This window comes from Microtus oregoni, unplaced genomic scaffold (genome assembly GCF_018167655.1).
Source record: "Microtus oregoni isolate MIOR12 unplaced genomic scaffold, Mior012 000064F_ref0000363, whole genome shotgun sequence".
NCBI classification, from domain to species: Eukaryota; Metazoa; Chordata; class Mammalia; order Rodentia; family Cricetidae; genus Microtus; species Microtus oregoni.
In genome coordinates this window covers 5,691,305-5,710,158 of record NW_024543874.1, presented here as the reverse complement: position 1 = coordinate 5,710,158, position 18,854 = coordinate 5,691,305, and the positions used below count along the sequence as shown (strand labels likewise).

At 37.2% G+C, this 18,854-nt stretch overlaps 1 protein-coding gene across 1 annotated transcript in view; it reads left to right on the top strand.

The window, feature by feature from the left end:
• The window catches only part of Kmt2c (lysine methyltransferase 2C), a 224,335-nt gene that overhangs the window by 65,995 nt on the left and 139,486 nt on the right, over nucleotides 1–18,854 (top strand). The window contains exons 4-7 of the mRNA XM_041640535.1: nucleotides 8,765–8,906; nucleotides 14,780–14,977; nucleotides 17,126–17,274; nucleotides 18,248–18,357. Of these exons, the coding sequence (XP_041496469.1) occupies nucleotides 8,765–8,906; nucleotides 14,780–14,977; nucleotides 17,126–17,274; nucleotides 18,248–18,357 (599 nt within the window). The remainder of the gene's footprint in view (nucleotides 1–8,764; nucleotides 8,907–14,779; nucleotides 14,978–17,125; nucleotides 17,275–18,247; nucleotides 18,358–18,854) is intronic.

Sequence of the window (18,854 nt, the reverse complement as noted above, 5' to 3'; positions counted from 1 at the left end):
AATAATGTTAACAAAATTCATGTGCTATGGTTAGAGTATGCCTGCAGTGAAGAAGTGCACAAACTCAACCCAGCCTGTGTAGCTTGATTTTGTGACTTGGTTCTTCCATGTGTATTTGGGAGGCATGTATTTATAACGGTGTTTGTGTGTGTGCATGCACATGTGTGAGCACACAACAGTGCTTTTGGAGACCTAAGGTCAACACCAAATGTCTTCTTCAATTGCCCACCACCTTACTTTTAAAGGAATTTCTCAAAAACGTATTTATTTATTTATTTTCAGCAAAGCTGAAGGCAATCGTTTGGCTGTGTTGATAGTATTTCTAGGGATCCACATGTAACTGAGTGTACAGATGGTGTGCTTCTGTACCTGGCTTTTTCTGTCGGTGCCGGGCATCTGAACTCTTGCTAACTGAGCCATATCATATGCGGCTGTTTTTTAAAAAGGGGGAAGAATTTCAGAGAACTGTTAGTGAATTTTTTGTTTATCCTTACAGTTTTAGCTGGGATTCTAATTATTAGCTGCACTAGTACTTTCTCCCCATCATACTATGTGCGCACCTGCCTCTGCCTCCAGAGTACTGACATTAAAGGCATACTCCACTGTGCCTGTCATGCTCCCTCCACCCCTCCCTCCCTCCTTCCCTCCCTCCCTCCTTCCCTCCCTCCCTCCCTCCCCCCCTCCCTCCCCCCTCCCTCCCTCCCTCCCACTTATTTATTTTTAAAGATTTATTTATTTATTAGGTATATAGTGTTCTGTCTGCATGTATGCCTACATACTAGAAAAAGGCATTAGATCTCATTATTGATGGTTGAGAGCTGCCACGTGGTTGCTGGGAATTGAACTTAGGACCTCTGCAAGAGCACCCAGTGACTTCTGAGCCAGTTTATTTTATTTTTAATTATGTTTTTATGCCATATGTGTTTGAGTATGTGGATATGAGTGCATTTGCCAGCAGATGTCAGAGGCATTGGATCCCCAGATTTTACAGGTGATTCTAATGAGGTTCTTTAGAACAGAATTCAGGTCTTCTGCAAGAGTGGTATACACTTTGAACCTCTGAGCAATCTCTCCAGTCATGTTCCCCCTCCCCTTCTTTTTTAAAGATAGGGTCTCATGTAGTTCAGGATAGGTTTAAACTCATGTTTCCTCCCAAGTGTTGGGATTATAGGCTTGGCTAGTTTAGTATGGTGGTAAAGACTAAATACAAAGCTTTATGTATGCTAAGCAAATGCTGTACTAACTAACCAAGCTACATTCCCAGCTCAAGTGTGCATATTTCTATTGTGTCAGTTCCTGTTCTTGCTACCGTTTTCTGTTTCTGAGGGAAATCAATGAAGATTAGGTATCCTGAGTCCATTTTTGTATTAACTCTACTTAAATACAGTGCATTGTATGTACTAGTTGCCCAGAATTTTGTTATAAATTGTTGGTCCAAATGCAATATTAACTTCCTAGCATAAAGGCAGGGGATAATGAATGTATGTTTTTTCTATTTTCTCTTTACATCCTAAACTATTTTAAAAAATAATTTGTGGTCGTATATCAAGAGCCATGGGTGCAATTTAATGGTTGAGTGTCTGTTAGTGTACATAAGGAAGATAGTCCGTCGGTGAGATGGGCGAGACAATACATAGATCGTTTTGTGTGAATGCGTGTAACCAGAATAACATCTGTATACTCATATTTAATTACAGCTTTGTGCTTAATTAAGTGTTCTCTGAATGATCATTTTATGCTAGGAGGAATTATCTACTTTAATTCGGAATTTGGGAACAAACTAAAGTTCAGTAACTTGGCTTGGTCATATTGGGAGCCCATATCTGAGTTAAAGATGTCTATTGTGAATGATTAGATTTAAAGCCACTATTCATTTAACTTCCTTTGGGTTAAACTCTTCAAGGTTAAGTAAGAGCTGTAAATGTGTTAAAGGATTAAAAGAAGTAATGAATAATTACATAAAGTTAGAGATCAGATATAATTTTTCTTCATATTCCCCAAATGCAGGTCATATAACCCAGTGATGTTTAACGAAGTGCAGATACTTAAGTTCGTACTTAAACTTCCTTACTAGGGATTAGGTTCTTCCATAGTCTAGTCACATGGCACATGTGCCACCTAGTGGCTAGAGAATTAACCACTCGGCGATGGGTAAAGCATTTACCTGCTTTCTCCCCTTCCTTCTCTTCACCTTTCTGGTATAGATCATTTTGTGACCAAGTGAAACTGACTGTGTTTGTTTAGGTCAGGTTTAAAGTTGGGAGGTGTCCAGTTTCATTCCTGTTGATGTGATAAAATACCCTGACAAAGAGATCTTATTTGACTTGCTATCTTACAGTCTGTTGTTTTGCTGAATTCAAGGAGCTGGTCACTTCAGATCCATAGCCAAGAACAAAGAGAGAATAAGTCCATGATTGTTTTCAGCTTTCTTCTTCGTTTGGAAAAACATTTTTTATTAATTATTTGGAATATTTACATGTACATAAATAATACATTTATTCATTTATTTTTATATGTGTATGGGTGTTTTGTCTACATATATGTCTATGTACCACATACATGCCTGGTGCCTACAGAAGTCAGAAGAGAATGTTGGATCCCTGGAATTGTAGTTCCAGGTGGTTGTGAGTTGCCATGTTTTGCTACAGTAAACCCTCTTGACCACTGAACCATCTCTCTAGAACCCCAGTTATTTTTCTTCTCTCTGGGGAATGTTACTACTTAAAATGGACAAGTCTTCCTGTGTCAATTAACAATTAAGACAACCCCCCACCTACATGGCCACAGGCTAATTTGGTGTAGATAATTCCTCATTAAGTCTGTTTCCAGATGATGGCTGTATCAAATTGATAAATAAAATTAACCATCAGAGGTGGTGACTACCTATGGCAACAACTGTGTCTAGGAGATGATGGTATACACAGGAGGTTGGTGGCCAGTGCCTTACTCTATTGATCCCTACGTTGGTGTGTTTTGCTTTTACTGGATATCTCTGGCTGTGTTGGAATGTCTGATGCAGACCAAGCTAGCCTTGAACTCAAAGAGATCCATCTGCCTTTGCCTCCTGAGTGCTTCAAGTAGAGGTGTGTACTACCACTCATCCCCTCTTTTTTATTTTTGAGACAGGTTCTCACTATGTAGTTCTTTTTTTTACTTTTTTGCTCAGATTGGTTTAATAAAGAGCTGAATGGCCACTTGGAGGAGTGGTTAGGTGGAATTTTGAAGTTGTGAAAGAAAGCATATTGAATTAACTATGACAATAAGCAAGAAACATTCTTCCATGGTCTCTACTTCACTTCCCGGCTCTAGAGTCCTGAGCTGACCAATCCCAATAAAGAACTGTCATCAATGCCTGTGAGCCAAACATTCCATTAACACTACAATTTTAGTCATAGTCTTTTTTTGGGGGGGGGAGTTCTTTTTTTATTTTTACTTAAAAATTTCCACCTCCTCCCCTCCTCCCATTTTCCTCCCCCTCCCTCTCCAGTTCAAAGAGCAGTCAGGGTTCCCTGCCTTGTGGGAAGGAAAAAACCATATGATCATTTCTTTAGATGCTGAAAAAGCATTCGACAAAATTCAACACCCCTTTATGATAAAGGTCTTGGAGAGACTAGGGATACAAGGTTCATTCCTAAATATAATAAAAGCAATATACAGCAAGCCGTCAGCTAACATTAAATTAAATGGAGAGAAACTCAAAGCCATCCCACTAAAATCAGGAACAAGACAAGGCTGTCCACTCTCTCCATACCTCTTCAATATAGTGCTTGAAGTTTTAGCAATAGCAATAAGACAGCATAAGGAGATCAAGGGGATTCGAATCAGAAAGGAAGAAGTCAAACTTTTCGTTATTTGCAGATGATATGATAGTGTACATAAGCGACCCCAAAAACTCTACCAAAGAACTCCTACAGCTGATAAACACCTTTAGTAACGTGGCAGGATACAAGATCAACTCCAAAAACTCAGTTGTCCTTCTATACACAAAGGATAAAGAAGCAGAGAAGGAAATCAGAGAAGCATCATCTTTCACGATAGCCACAAATAGCATAAAATATCTTGGGGTAACTCTAACCAAGGAAGTGAAAGATCTATTTGACAAGAACTTTAAATCTTTGAAGAAAGAAATTGAAGAGGATACCAGAAAATGGAAGGATCTCCCTTGCTCTTGGATTGGGAGGATCAACATAGTAAAAATGGCAATTTTACCAAAAGCAATCTATAGATTCAATGCAATCCCCATCAAAATCCCAACAAAATTCTTCACAGACCTTGAGAGAACAATAATCAGCTTTATATGGAAAAACAACAAACCCAGGATAGCCAAAACAATCTTATACAATAAAGGAACGTCTGGAGGCATTACCATCCCTGACTTCAAACTCTTATTACAGAGCTACAGTAATGAAAACAGCTTGGTATTGGCACAAAAACAGAGATGTTGACCAATGGAATCGAATAGAAGACCCGGATTTTAACCCACAAACCTATGAACACCTGATTTTCGACAAAGGAGCTAAAAGTATACAATGAAAGAAAGAAAGCATCTTCAACAAATGATGCTCGCATAACTGGATGTCAACCTGTAAAAGAATGGAAACAGATCCATATCTATCACCATGCACAAAACTCAAGTCCAAATGAATTAAAGACCTCAATATCAATTTGAACACACTGAACCTGATAGAAGAGAAAGTGGAAAGTACTCTACAACACATGGGCACAGGAGACCACTTTCTACCTGTAACCCCAGTAGCACAGACAATAAGGACAACATTGAATAAACGGGACTTCCTAAAACTGAGAAGCTTTTGTAAAGCAAAGGACACTGTCACTAAGACAAAAAGGCAACCTACTGACTGGGAGAAAATCTTCACCAACCCCGCAACAGACAAAGGTCTGATTTCCAAAATATATAAAGAACTCTAGAAACTAGACCTTAAAATGCTAATTAACCCAATTAAAAAAAATTGGGCACTGAACTGAACAGAGAATTCTCAACAGAAGAAGTTCAAATGGCCAAAAGACACTTAAGGTCATGCTCAACCTCCTTAGCGATCAGGGAAGTGCAAATCAAAACAACTTTGTGATACCATCTTACACCTATCAGAATGGCTAAAATCAGAAACACCAATGATAGCCTTTGCTGGAGAGGATGTGGAGTAAGGGGAACACTCATCCATTGCTGGTGGGAATGCAAACTTGTGCAACCACTTTGGAAAGCAGTGTTTCGGTTTCTCAGGAAATTCGGGATCAGCCTACCCCAGGATCCCTCAATACCACTCTTGGGAATATACCCAAGAGATGCTCTATCATACTACAAAAGGATCTATTCAGCTATGTTCATAGCAGCATTATTTGTAATCTGGAAACAACCTAGATGTCCCTCAATGGAAGAATGGATGAAGAAAGTATGGAATATGTACGCATTAGAGTAGTACTCAGCGGTAAAAAATAATGACATCCTGATTCCATTTCTTAAAAGCTAAGTAAGTCCACCCACTGGGGTACATGCACATCATGTTTACAGCTTCTGAAGCACAGTTCCAGTGTTTCCTTTATATGCACACCCTTCCTCTCAGCCTTATACCTTGTTACTTACTATGAAGAACAGTAAACTAAGTGTACCCCCAGATTTTTGGCGCCTGAATGAGTTCCCAAAAAGTCATTTTATAGACGTTATTGTCTAGCACTTTACATATTATACACAGACAGAGAGTTGCTAGCAGAATGAGATTTCTTTCTCTCTTTTATAGGGAAAGCTGAAGAGAGCAGGCATCATAAAGAAGTAACATCTGACTTCTTGGTATCTCCCTAAAGCTGTAGGCCCTGTACTTACTGTTGGCTTTTTAAGTTACTACTTCAGGTTCTAGTCATGGCAGAGATTGATCTAACATAAAAAGGATCAGCTGCTTTCGTTTTAAAATCCCATTGTTAGTGTTTCATGGTCAGATAAACAAGCCACTTAGTTTTATTTTTTTCTTATGCTAGCTAGTTTCCTGTTCCTGAGATTAATGTCTGTGTTAACTTGAGTGTGAATCGGACTGCTGTGAGAGAAACTTCAAATACACAGCATTAGTTATATAAAGCTCATTTTATCTTATGCAGTATGAAAATTTTCTTTTTCCCTGCCCCCTTTCTATCGCCCCCACTTTCTCTCGCCCCTCTTTTCTATCTCTCCCACTCTCCCTCTCCAGTGCCACGGTATTCAGAGGACAACTTTCGGGGTCTTTTTTTTTTTTTTGTGTTTCACCTTTATGTGGGTTCTGGGATTGAATGCAGGTTAGTAGGCTTGTATACCAAGGCTTTTAGCCCCCAAGATATCTCACCTGACTCCATTTAGTATTTTGATCATGAAAGGTTGTGTTGAGACTTCGTTACTCTCTGTGGTTGCTTATGAACCCAGATTTCTTCCATTTTTTTTTTTTTCTGTGCCATATCTTGGAGTGTTGCTCTCATTGGCAACTTTGTCTTGAGTTAGTTGTTAGGTCTGTTTTAGTCCATAGGAAAGAGAAACAATTTTTTTTTTTTTTAGCTTTATACAATGGAAAAATGGCACAGTTGTTTCCAGTCTTGCGACTTGCTAAGTAACTACCATGCTTGGTTGTGGAGGCCTCTGGTTTATCCAGTACCCACTTTGCATATTGATTTATTAATTTTTTACAGAACTTTGTGCATTATCATGTACATTTTTCAAGTTCTTTACATACTTTGAGGCTATATACTTAATAGGGGTGTGTGCATGTATTTTCTCTCATTTGTGATGTAATCATCTAATCATGGGTTAATTTATCGGATAGAAATTTATAATTGTAATTGCATTTTTAGTCTTTTTATATATTTGATATAAATATATACTTTGTTGATTTGATGCTGGGTATTTTACATGAAAATTGTAGGATACACATGATACCTTGATTAATAAGCCTCATCAAAACAATGATAATTTTTTTCTCATACCCATTATTAAAAAGGCACAGTGCTGTTTTCATGATGAAAACCCAAACTTGTTGCTTCATGACACCAGTTTTATTAGATAGAACTTAAATGTACTTTTAATAACTAATAGTTTTCAGAATTACTCATTTTTTTTCTCTCCCAAATGCTTTCCTAAAGTTCATGTTGACTTTAGGTGATCATCATAAAAAATAGGAAAATAAAATTGAAATACTGGTATGAGAGGTGAGAGTTGACGTTTCAAGTAAAATTTATTGTTCAAACTGCTAAGACAGTCATATCTAGTGTGCCATAAAGTATGGTCTGGGATATTGGTGTGGAGCTAGTGCTGTATATGTAGGCTTAAAGGTTATTAAGCCCAGAGGAGATTGTTGAAACCTGGATAATAATTAAGTTCTTCAGGCAGAGGGTTGTATTTGCATTTGGGAGCGGAAAAAAAATCATCTGAAAAGAAAGTAGACTATTAAATATTTTATTCAGTTTTGGCTTTCTTTCTTCCTTTCTTCCATTCCTTCCTTCCTCTGTGCCTCCCTCCCTCCTTCATTTCTCTCTTCCTTTTTTCTCTTTCTCTCCCTGTCTCTTAGACATTTTATTAATTTATGTTTCCCTCCCGTATCTTTCAGCCCCTCCCTTTCTTTTTGTATTAAGTTTATAGTCCAGGCTTTTTTGAAACTCACTGTAAATCATAGGGTGTCTTAGAACTCACCATTCTCTTGTCTTAGTCTCTCAAGAGTTGTGCTTTACCAGCACATGACACCTTATGTGACTCAACTATTTGATCTTCATGCACAGTTTCATGAAGCATATGGAGAAGCATAGTTTGACAGGTGAATAAAAGAGAGATGCCCTTCATATAATATTTAAATAGCCACGAGCTGGTCAAATTGTTTCTTGAGATATAGTCTACATGTTTGTTTGTTCAGAGACTGTGTAGAAAGGTCTAAACAAATTTCCAATTAGAAAACAAGGATTTATTGAAGAATGTAAATTGTGTCAGGAACGTTGGCAGAGGAGGAGTGTCTCTTCATTCTGGTAATGAAAGACAGTGGATATATTTTTATTTAAAGAGAAGAGTATTGGGATAGAGGTGTGTTAAAAGCCTTATAGGAGCTGGAGAGATAGCTCAGTGGTTAAGAGTACTTGTTGCTCTCGTAGAACCTGAGTTTCATTCCTAGCACCTATATAATGGGTAATAACCATCTATAACTGTAGTCTTGGGGATCCAGCTCTCTTTTCCAGCCTCCAAAGGTACTGAATGTGTATGGTACACATACATTTATGCAGGCAAAACACCTGTACACATTTAAAAGTCTTACAGTAATTAGACTGCCTACTGAAAAGTATGTGTAAGGTTTCTGAAGTTACAGCCCTGAGGAGAATTTTAAAGGGCAGCAGAACAGTCTCTTTAAGAATTTAGCTTTTAGAATGGCAAGTGGCCATGATGCACAGTTATTGTTTCAAATTATAGTCTCAATTTATAAAATGTGAATAAACTTAAGAAATGAACTACACTGAAATACATTTAATTTATAGATCAAGTGTTAAAATCTTGAAAATATTCCAAACAGTTGTTTTTAGTGTGAAACTTAAGTTGTACTGTGGGCTTAAGGCAAAGTGAACCAAGGTTTAAATTATGTTGCTGATTATTTTTCGGTAGCAAACTTACAATAACTGTGTATATAGACTTTCCTATTTGTGAAGTGGTGTCGTTTATTTTATTCTTTTCCCATTTCTGTTTATGATTTGTAGTTAAGTTCTTCAGTGACTAAACACAAAATGACTCTATATTTTCTTGTTTACTGTGAAGCAGAAATCAAAGAACAGTCTGTGGAAGAGGACGCTGAAGCAGAAGTGGATAGCAACAAACAGCCAGTCTCAGCTGTTCAGCGATCTGTGACTGAGGAATCTTCAAACTCCCTGGTCTCTGTTGGTGTAGAAGCCAAAATCAGGTTAGACAATGATGGGAACTGAGATGGCTGACCGGGAAAAGGTGGTAGATTGACTGTAGAGATAATGGGGAGAGACAGGACTCAGGATCTGGATGGGGTTTATCATTTTAGTAGTTTTAAGTTTGACACCCCTGTGGTGTAGTTGGTATAGAAGTTGGCTCTGCTATGGACTGTTGTGATTGGAAACCAGAGAGTATACTAGATGGTGCTCTAGCCATTCTAGATAATTTTTTAAAAGTTTTTTGAGACTGTGTGTGTGTGTGTGTGTGTGTGTGTGTGTGTGTGTGTATGTATGTATGTATAGATAGATAGATAGATAGATAGATAGATCGATCGATCGATCAGACTTTTCTGTCTTGGAACTGACTTTGGAGACCAGGTTGACCTCGAACTCACAGAGATCCACCTACCTCTCACAATATACAATATATGTATTATGTGATTTTACTCTTTTTTTTGGGCTTTTTTGAGGGGATCACCACCACCTAGCTCCCAAAAAAAGCACACAGAGAGGCTTATTCTTAGTTATGAATGCCCGGCCTTAGCTTGGCTTGTTTCTAGCCAACTTGTCTTATCTTATGTTATCCCAACCTCCTTTTGCCTCTGGTCTTTATATTCTGTATATTTTACTTTCCTTCTTATTCCATGGCTGGCTGGGTGACTGGCCCCTGATATCCTCCTCTCCTTGTTCTCTTCTTGCTCCTCATTTTTCCTTCTAAAATTTATACACCGCCTGCCAGCCTCGCCTATTCTTGCTCCTACCTCGCTATTGGCCGTTCATCTCTTTATTAGGACCATCAGGTGTTTTAGACAGGCACAGTAACACAGCTTCACAAATGCAGCATAAACAAAAGTCATACACTGGAAAATAAAGTTCGCACACACACACACACACACACACACACACACACACTTGTTCTTACCACCTCTTCATTCTTTAAGAAGCACCCCTCTCCACACATAATAAATTGTAACAACAAATTAAAAGAAAAAAATGTTACTAAAGATTTGTACACATGTCCTCCTGCACAGAAAACAAACAAACAAACAAATAAATAAATTGAAGTAATGCTAAAAGTGGGGCTTTGTGTTTTTTTTTTTTTTTTGTTTGTTTGTTTTTGGTTTTGGTTTTTAGAGACAGGGTTTCTCTGTGGTTTTTTGGAGCCTGTCCTGGAACTAGCTCTTGCAGACCAGGCTGGTCTCGAACTCACAGAGATCCGCCTGCCTCTGCCTCCCAAGTGCTGGGATTAAAGGCGTGCACCACCACCACCCGGCAAAAGACAGGGTCTTATTATGTAGCTTTGGTGGCCTGGAATTCACTATGTACAAAAGGCTAGCTTCAAATTTGCAGAAATTTGCTTTCTCTGTCTCTTGAAGGTATGAAACAACACACTTGGCACAATAAAACATGGGATATTATAACTTACTAGTATGGGTTCTGTTTTGAAGTCCTGAATAACACTATGAAAGTAATAGTTAATTTTCAGTATTTTCAGCTTCTTAAAATGTTATCATTCTTTTGCTTTTAGCAGCCCTTTCTCCTCATTCTGTCCTCTTTGACTCTCATGAATATGGTTCACTTTTGTATTTTGATGGTGTTTGAATCTCGTATCTGCTTTTTTTGTTTCTTCATTCTCAGGAAAGTGCATCCAACCTAATAACCACTTGTGCCCTTATGAACCACAAATTTACATTTCCAGTGAGACTGTATTACTCTAATCCAAGCTCTTTTGTCTGTCTAGTGTACAATTCCATATAGGGGTATATTAGGTATTTCACCCATAGTGTGCCCTAAACTACTCTCCATTCCTCTGTTCTTGATCTGCTTCTCCCTCTGGCTTCCACATTTCAACAAATAGTGCCAGTATTTACCATGTTGCTTAGGTGTTGGTTCCTGATTTGTCTCTTCTTTGTAGTTCTTAATCTGTTAGCCCACTTAACTTCCTATCCTTTTGATTTGATCTGCTGTTTTGGTTGAATCTATTCCCTATTTTTTTACTTGCTTTCTTCTCATTACCTTTTCATAATGTAGTTTAGTTTTAAAAATTATTGTCAAATTAAGTTAGAGCTGTTCTTCACTAAGTTTAATGGCTACTATATTTAAATATGACATTTTAGTTGTATTTAGCATTTCAGGTCCTATCTGTTTCTGTAAGGCATGGTCTAACCCTGGTGGTCTGTCTTCAGATTCATCTCCCACTGTTTTTGAATGCACCCTATGCAGTTTTTGTCTTAGTTCTTTTGAATTTTTGTGTTGTCTGTCATATTAGTTGCCCTTTGAAAGACCTCTCTGTAACCGCCCAGCGGGTTGGGGGCAGGGGCGTGGGATCTTGCTGGGGTGTGGGATCTTGCTGGCAACGGTCACGGTCACGAGTCCTTGGTCAGGGGATCACACCTAGTTCTCTATGCAATCCTTTTGTGATTCCAACCACAAACAGTTCTCTAGTTAGTTGGAATGTGGGGCGGGTTCTGCTAACAGATAGCTCTCAAGATAGTTGGGTGTGGGGTCCTCCAGCTTCAGCTTTCTGAGTGTTAGGATTACAGATAAGTGTACTGTTTTTGCCTCTTAGGCTTGTTCCTTATGATTAGGATTTTTTTCCTTACATGTTTGTAGTTCCAAGTGTATAAATCTTGTATTACTTGCATAAATTTACATGCAGCTATTTATTTGTTGGCTGTTGTGATTGGGAGTATTTTCTAGTTTTTCAAATAGCTCTTTATTTTAGCATACAGAAACACTATTTATATGTTTTTTTATGTTTTGTAACTTGACAGAATATTTTTCAGTTTTAACAATTTTAATGGAGCCTTCAGAGTTTTGAATATAGATAATAGTTTTGTCATCAGCAAATAAAAGTAATTTTGCTTCTCTTAAAATGTTTTTTATTTATTTCTGTGTCAGGTTTGGTTAGCTTAGAATTTCTGTCATCATGTTAAAAAGAAATAGTGATAGTAAATGTTCATTATTTTATTATTTATTTCTCTTCATTCTAGGAAACTTGCTTGTACTTTGTCAACTTTGTCTCCCAGAGATTTATATAGTGGTATATTTTATTTGTGTTTTAATAAATACAGCTTGCTTGAAGATCAGAGGGCAAAGCAGCCATACTAGTCAGCCATACAGGCCAGAGAGTGGTGGCACACACCTTTAATTCCAGGATTTGGGAGACTGAGGCAGATTTCTGTGAGTTCAAGGCCATCCTGGGCTACTTGAGATCAAGTCTGTCTAAAAGAGAAACTTAGCCCACATGGAGGTGATCCCAGCATTTAGGATCACATACCTTTAATCCCAGCTCTTGGGAGGTGGAGACAGGAGTGATGTGATCAAGCAGAGAGAGGAATATAAAGGGGAAGGGACAGGAACTCAGTGGAATGGGGAGTAAGGTTGGAGAGCATTGCAGGATCACCCTTTGTTTGTCTGAGCCTTGGCAGGGGTAAGATCTCTTTAGTGGCTTGGCTGCTTTGCTTTTTCGATCTTCAGCTTGAACCACAGTATCCGTTGGATTTTTATTATTTGTGCTACATATTAATTGATTGAGTGATTGATTAATTGACTTGTTTACCCCCCCCCCCCCCCCCGTGTCTGTTTAGCTTTGTATAGCCTAGAATCTTCTCTGTAAATCAGGCTGGCCTTAAACTCACAGAGATCCACCTGCCTCTGCCTCCTGAATGCTGAGATTAAAGACATAGACATGCACCTTCACTACCCGGCTACCAGAGATACTTTTAAGGAATTTGAGCTCTGATTTGGGGGGGTGGGGGGGGGGTTGTGGTGAGGTCTTTATCCATTAATTTCTGTTTTTTTAATCTCTAATCTCTTTTCTTTTAAACATTTTTTAAAAATTTTATGCATGTGAGTGTTTTGTGTGCATGTATGTATGTATGCTGTTTGTGTACCATGGATGGTTGTGAGCTTCTATGTGGGTGCTGGCAACTAAACTTAAGTTCCTTGAAAAGAACAATCAGTGCTCTTAACCACGGAACCCTTTCTCTAGCTCCTACTCTTCTTTTAATGTTCTGTCAGTGTACTCACTTAAATTCAAACAACCTCTTTTGTAGAAAACTTAAATTACTAACACTTAACTTTTGATTTCTCTAAGTTTGTAACTGCCTTTTGGTTAGGATTTTAGCTTCATCTTACAAAACTTTTATTGTGTTTTACTATCAGTGTACTTTATAAACTATTTGCATTTTGACTAAAGGAGACCATCTGTATGCTATTGATCATTTCTAATACATTAGGATTTGCAGTGTAATATATTAACTTTTTTTGGAATATTTTCTTTCATTATTAAAAAGTATGTGTGTAGCCAAACATGGTGCAATGTACCTTTAATCCTCAGACCAGGAAGCTGAGTCTGCATAGTGAGTTCAGGTACCCATGGCTACCCTCTGCCTTACACACAATAGTGTGCGTGTGGTGGTTACATGCATCCATGCATGCGTATTTATTATAAGAAATATGTTGTGGAGAAGCAGTCTTTTTTGTCTCCTGTAGGGTCTCTTTTATTAAGTATTAGTGGTTTCTCTTTAAATTTAATAGACTAATTTTGAGAACAGTGCTTTCATTGGAAATTTGAGCAGATAATTCAGAATGTTCCTGTTTCTACATTCTTGCTTGTCTGCAGTAGTTTAGTATTGTGCAGTAGTATGGTCTGTTTGTTGTAGTTAATATATAAGTAATTTTACATTTTTTAAACTGAAGTTTTTAGTTCACATTATGATCTTGATGAGATAGTTTATTGGCCTTCACAGATGTTTAATGTCATGTGTTTGGTATAACATCTTCATAAAAATTAACCTCTCAGTCTTAAAGTCTTTATTTCTTTCTGTTTATCCAGCTAATCTCCCAATACATTAACAACACAAAAATTTACTAATTTTTTTCTCTGATTTTTCTTCATATATATTATGGTGTAGTATATATAACATGCATAAAAGATGTTTTTAACAACTAAATAAATGTTGTTAGCATAGGCTTTATAGAGCCCAAATATGTGGTTGTTAGATTTAATACTTAGGTTTTCTTTTGAGATGAATATTTAGATTTAATACTTAGGTTTTATTTTGAGATGGCCAAGTGAATAAAGTGCTTGCCATGCAAGCATGAGGACCTGAGTGTGAATCAGGAACCCACATAAGGCTGGATGTTGTAGCACACCATTCTATAATCCCAGTGCTCCTATGGGAGATAGAGATAGGAATATCTCTGGCAGCTGGCTGATAGTTAACTGGTATACACATTAAGACCCTATCTCAAACAAGGTTGAAGGCTAAGAACAAACAGTACCTTAGATTGTCCTCTCGCTCTCACATGCATCATATGTCATGCTCATGCTACTATTCTCATGAGAATGCACGTGTATGCATACATCTAAACCCACAAAAATTTTTGTAAAAGGTGATGCTGGGTTTGGGCGTAGTTTAGTGCTAGAACACTTGTTTATCTTGTGTGTAAAACTCTGGGTTTGATCCTCATTACTGCAATAATAAATAAATGATTAAAACTACCCGAAAGAGTCTAGAAAAGGTGGCTTGGTGATTAAAATTCCTTGCTGCTCTTTCAGAGGATTCAACTTCAGTTCCTAATACAATGTTGGGAGGTTTTACAACTGCTTATAACTCCAGCTCCAGGAGACTCAGTTCCCTTTTCTGACATCCATGGGACCCTGCATACACATTATAGATGTGAACCAAAAGCTAATCTTGAGAGAAATCATACTATAGAAAAGTAGAATTGCAAATATATAATTGCTATTTATTTCAGTTGTTTTCATGGTATAATCACAATGTAGATTATGAATATATAGTTAAAATTTACCTTAAAATATAATTAAGGTCATTGCATAAATCTACTTTTCATTTCTTGCCAGTGAACAACTCTGTGCTTTTTGTTATTGTGGGGAGAAAAGTTCCTTAGGACAAGGAGACTTAAAACAATTCAGAGTAACACCTGGACTTATCTTACCCTGGAAAGATCAACTTTGTAACAAGAGCATCGATGACAACAGCAGCGAGACCTGTGAGAAAATACAGAACTCAGCTCCACAAAAGCAAAGAGGAAAGAGAAAGTAAGAAATTTTGAATTTAAATTGTTGAAGGAGAAATGACCTCTAGCTTATTTACTTTTGATCTTTTCAATTTACAGTTGAGATTGTTGCTGTTGAACAGTTTTGTATTTTACACATTGTATTTACACTGTCTCATTTACCACTAACACAGCAAACAGTGGCTTTCTAAATTTATTTTACATGTTAGGAAAATTGATGTGGTGACACAAGTTAACCTGGAAGAAAAAATGTAACAAAGGTCATATAAACCAGAAGGGTGCTCAAGGGATTTACACACGGGAGGAAGATAGAACATACTAAAGTAATTCTTCCCTTCTTTCTACCAGCTTATGTTTGTAAGAGTGCAGTATTGTACCCCAACCAGAATTTTTGGCACTTCATGTCTTGTCATTCTCAGTTTAGGAGTGTATATGCTTTGGAGACTATTTAGCTTATAACCTCTCATTATATTTATGTCACCTCCCTCTTTGCCTTTCCTTCTTTTCCACCCCTGTCATAGAAGATACTATTTTAAAAGAAGTATGCATAGCCATTTTTACATCTTTTTCATAGGCACATAAACACATTATAGTTATCTAAAACTCTTGTGGAATGTACTTTTAATTTTTTTCAGTTGTGTATTAAGGTCATTTTAATATGTGGACTTGATAGTCAAGGGAATAGAAAGTTTCTGTAATTGATGGAAAAAATATGTTAAAATTAATTTGACTTCAGAAGGGTGGTGGTGGCGCACGCCTTTAATCCCAACGTTTGGGAGGCGGATCTCTGTGCATTTGAGGACAGGCTCTAAAGCTACAGCGAAACCTTGTCCTGAAAAACCAAATAAATAAATAAAAATTAATTAATTAATTAATTAATTGCCTTGAGAACGTGGAGAGATGTCTCAGTAGTTAAAAGCTTTTGTTGCTCTTGTGGAAGACCAGACTTTGGTTCTCTATATTTAGGTTAAATGGCTCACTGCCACCAATAAGGACCTCCAGGGCATACTGCTCCCTCTTTTAGCTTTCGAGGCACCCTCACACATACACTGGTACACACACACACACACACACACACACCTTTAAAAATTAATTTTGGGGCTGGGGAAATAGCTCACTTGTTAAGAACACCTACTGCTGACTTAAATAGCACCCAGATTCTATTCCCAGCACCCATGTGGCAGCTTGCAACTTCAGTTTAAGGAGATTAGGTGCCCTAGATTATTAGGGGGAAGTTTTAATGGAGATTACCTTATTTTCTATATTTAATGTTGAACACAAGCATTGTCTTTATTTACCAAATGATTTTAAGTTATAGCTAAACCATGCCAGACCACAAGTCTTCATGTGATAAAACACTCAGTTCAACATTCTTCTTTACTTTTATCTCTTATGCTCTCTTTCTTACTCTCTATGCCTTTAATGTCTACTTTGCTTTTAGTTTGTAAGGTACAGTCCTGAGATTACTTCAGCATCACTTACAGACCAGCTGCTGGTCATCAGAAAGCTAAGCTCACGTGTTCACGTCCTTTCCCCCCCTTTCACACTCAAATGGGCTTTCTTTTTCCCTGGAAAATAGTTCATTTGCAAATAAAGTTATCTGCCAGCTTTGTATTAAGATAATGCATGCTAAAAGTTTCTCATGTTTTATAAGTAAGACCTTTCATTGTATTTTTAAAAAACATGGTTCCTGGATAGAATGAGTTACTTTTAAAACTTATATTAAGGAATGGAAAAAATGAATTTATAACTGTAACGGTCATTTCTTATGATTGGGAGAATTTTTTTTAAAAAAAGATTTATTTATTATGTATACAACATTCTGCCTACATGTATGCCCGCACGCAAGAAGAGGGCACCAGATCTCATTACAGATGGGAGCCACCATGTGGTTGTTGGGAATCGAACTCAGGACCTCTGGAAGAGCAACCAGTGCTTTTAACCACTGAGCCATCTCTCCAGCCCCGGGAGAGATTTTCTTAATCGTTGCTTACATGAAGTAGTGTAATACCACCTTTAATATTGTGAATAATAAGAACAGACCAATTTTTGAAAATTTGTCACTGTAAACTGATAATTAAAGCTATTTGACATACTTTGTACTTACTGTTATAAAATGAAATGATTTTTCCAGTAATTTTTCACAGCTTTTACTTAATTTTCTTTTCAGAGAACGATCTCCCCAGCAGAATGTAGTTTCTTGTGTAAGTGTAAGCACCCAGACATCTTCTGAGGACCAGGCTGGCAAGTTATGGGATGAACTCAGTCTGGTTGGCCTTCCAGATGCCCTTGATGTCCAAGCTTTATTTGATTCTACAGGTAGGGGGCTTCTCTGCTGTTGCAGCTTCCACTTGTTTCTAGAAGCATTTATATTTTGGTGCTTACTCAATAGTAAATTCTACAAATAAATAAGATCATATTACAAAAAAATGTCATAATTAAGTTTGCTTGAATATGCATTTGATTTTCATAGGTATTTGACAGTTGCAAGAGAAAACTTCAAAGAACTATGTGAAACTTAGGGAACATTTAGGCTAGGTCTTTTGCCAGTGAAAGTGAAGTGTAAGTCTTTGCCTCCAGTGGTTTACTTACTGTAGTAGTATGATGATCCACAGGATATGGTGCTGTTGGAAATTTTAGTCAATCTCTTTCTTGTTGCAGTTCACCTGATGGCTGATGGTTAGGCCAAATGCTGTAGATGAGTGTTCTTGCATGCAATTGAGAGGAGTAGAAGTATAGATGCTGTTAAATTTTCATGCACTCTTATCATCAACTTCATATTATTTTATATAAAGATACTAAATAAAACAGTGTTTAAATAAAATGACTTAGTGAATTTTGCTTGTGGAAAAAATAATTACTAATTCAATAATTCCAAAATTTCTATATACATCAGTATCATCTGGAAGACTTGTTAAACTGTAGCACAAAACCTATTGATTTTGTGAATCTCAATTATGTGCTCGAATTTTCATCACTGAAAAGTTCTCAAATAAGTACTCTTGAGTTCCAAGTCACAGTCTGGGCCAGTTTGAGAAAGGCTACTTTGATAGAGTTACATAAAGATACACTTCATATTTACACATTTTGATTTGTTTGTTTAATTTTTTGAGATAATTCTTACTCTGTAGCCCTCATTATCCTGAACTCACACAACTCTAAGCCCTGGCTGGCCTCGAGTAGATCCTCTTACCTCAGCCTCCTTAGTACTGAGATTACTGCCATGTGCTACCATACCCAAATTGCAGCAATACCTTCAGTGTTTATTATTTTGTTCCTTTTTCTATTTTAGGCACTTGCTGGGCTCATCATCGATGTGTGGAGTGGTCACTGGGAATATGCCAAATGGAAGAACCATTATTAGTGAATGTGGACAAAGCTGTTGTCTCAGGGAGCACAGAAGTGAGTAGAAGAAACAAATCTTTAAGCCACTTTTTTTTGTTTGTTCTGGTTTTGTTTTGTTTTTGATAGCTTAATATATAATGGAAGATAATCTTGAACATCAGATCCTGTGGCTTTTCCTCTTTGGTATTTATATGGTACTATGGATAGAATCCAGGGCTTCATACATCCTAGGCCTGTCCTACAATCATCTAACATTTATCCAAAGATAAAATTTCATTGAGAAGAATTATTTATTAAGTGTGTAGTATAACTCAAAGCACAGAATTGGTAACTACACCAAGGGTAGTTTGTATAAGTTTTTTCAGTTAACTTAAAACTTCACATTTAAATAAAAAAATGATCCATTTTAGAAATAGGAATTACTAACTACATTTTTTGTGTCCATATAACTATTTGTTTGTTTATGTACTTAATTAGAGACTGTCTTTTTCTAGGTAGTCCTGGGTGGAACTCACGTAGACCAAGATGGTCTTGAACTCATCGAGTTCCCCTGC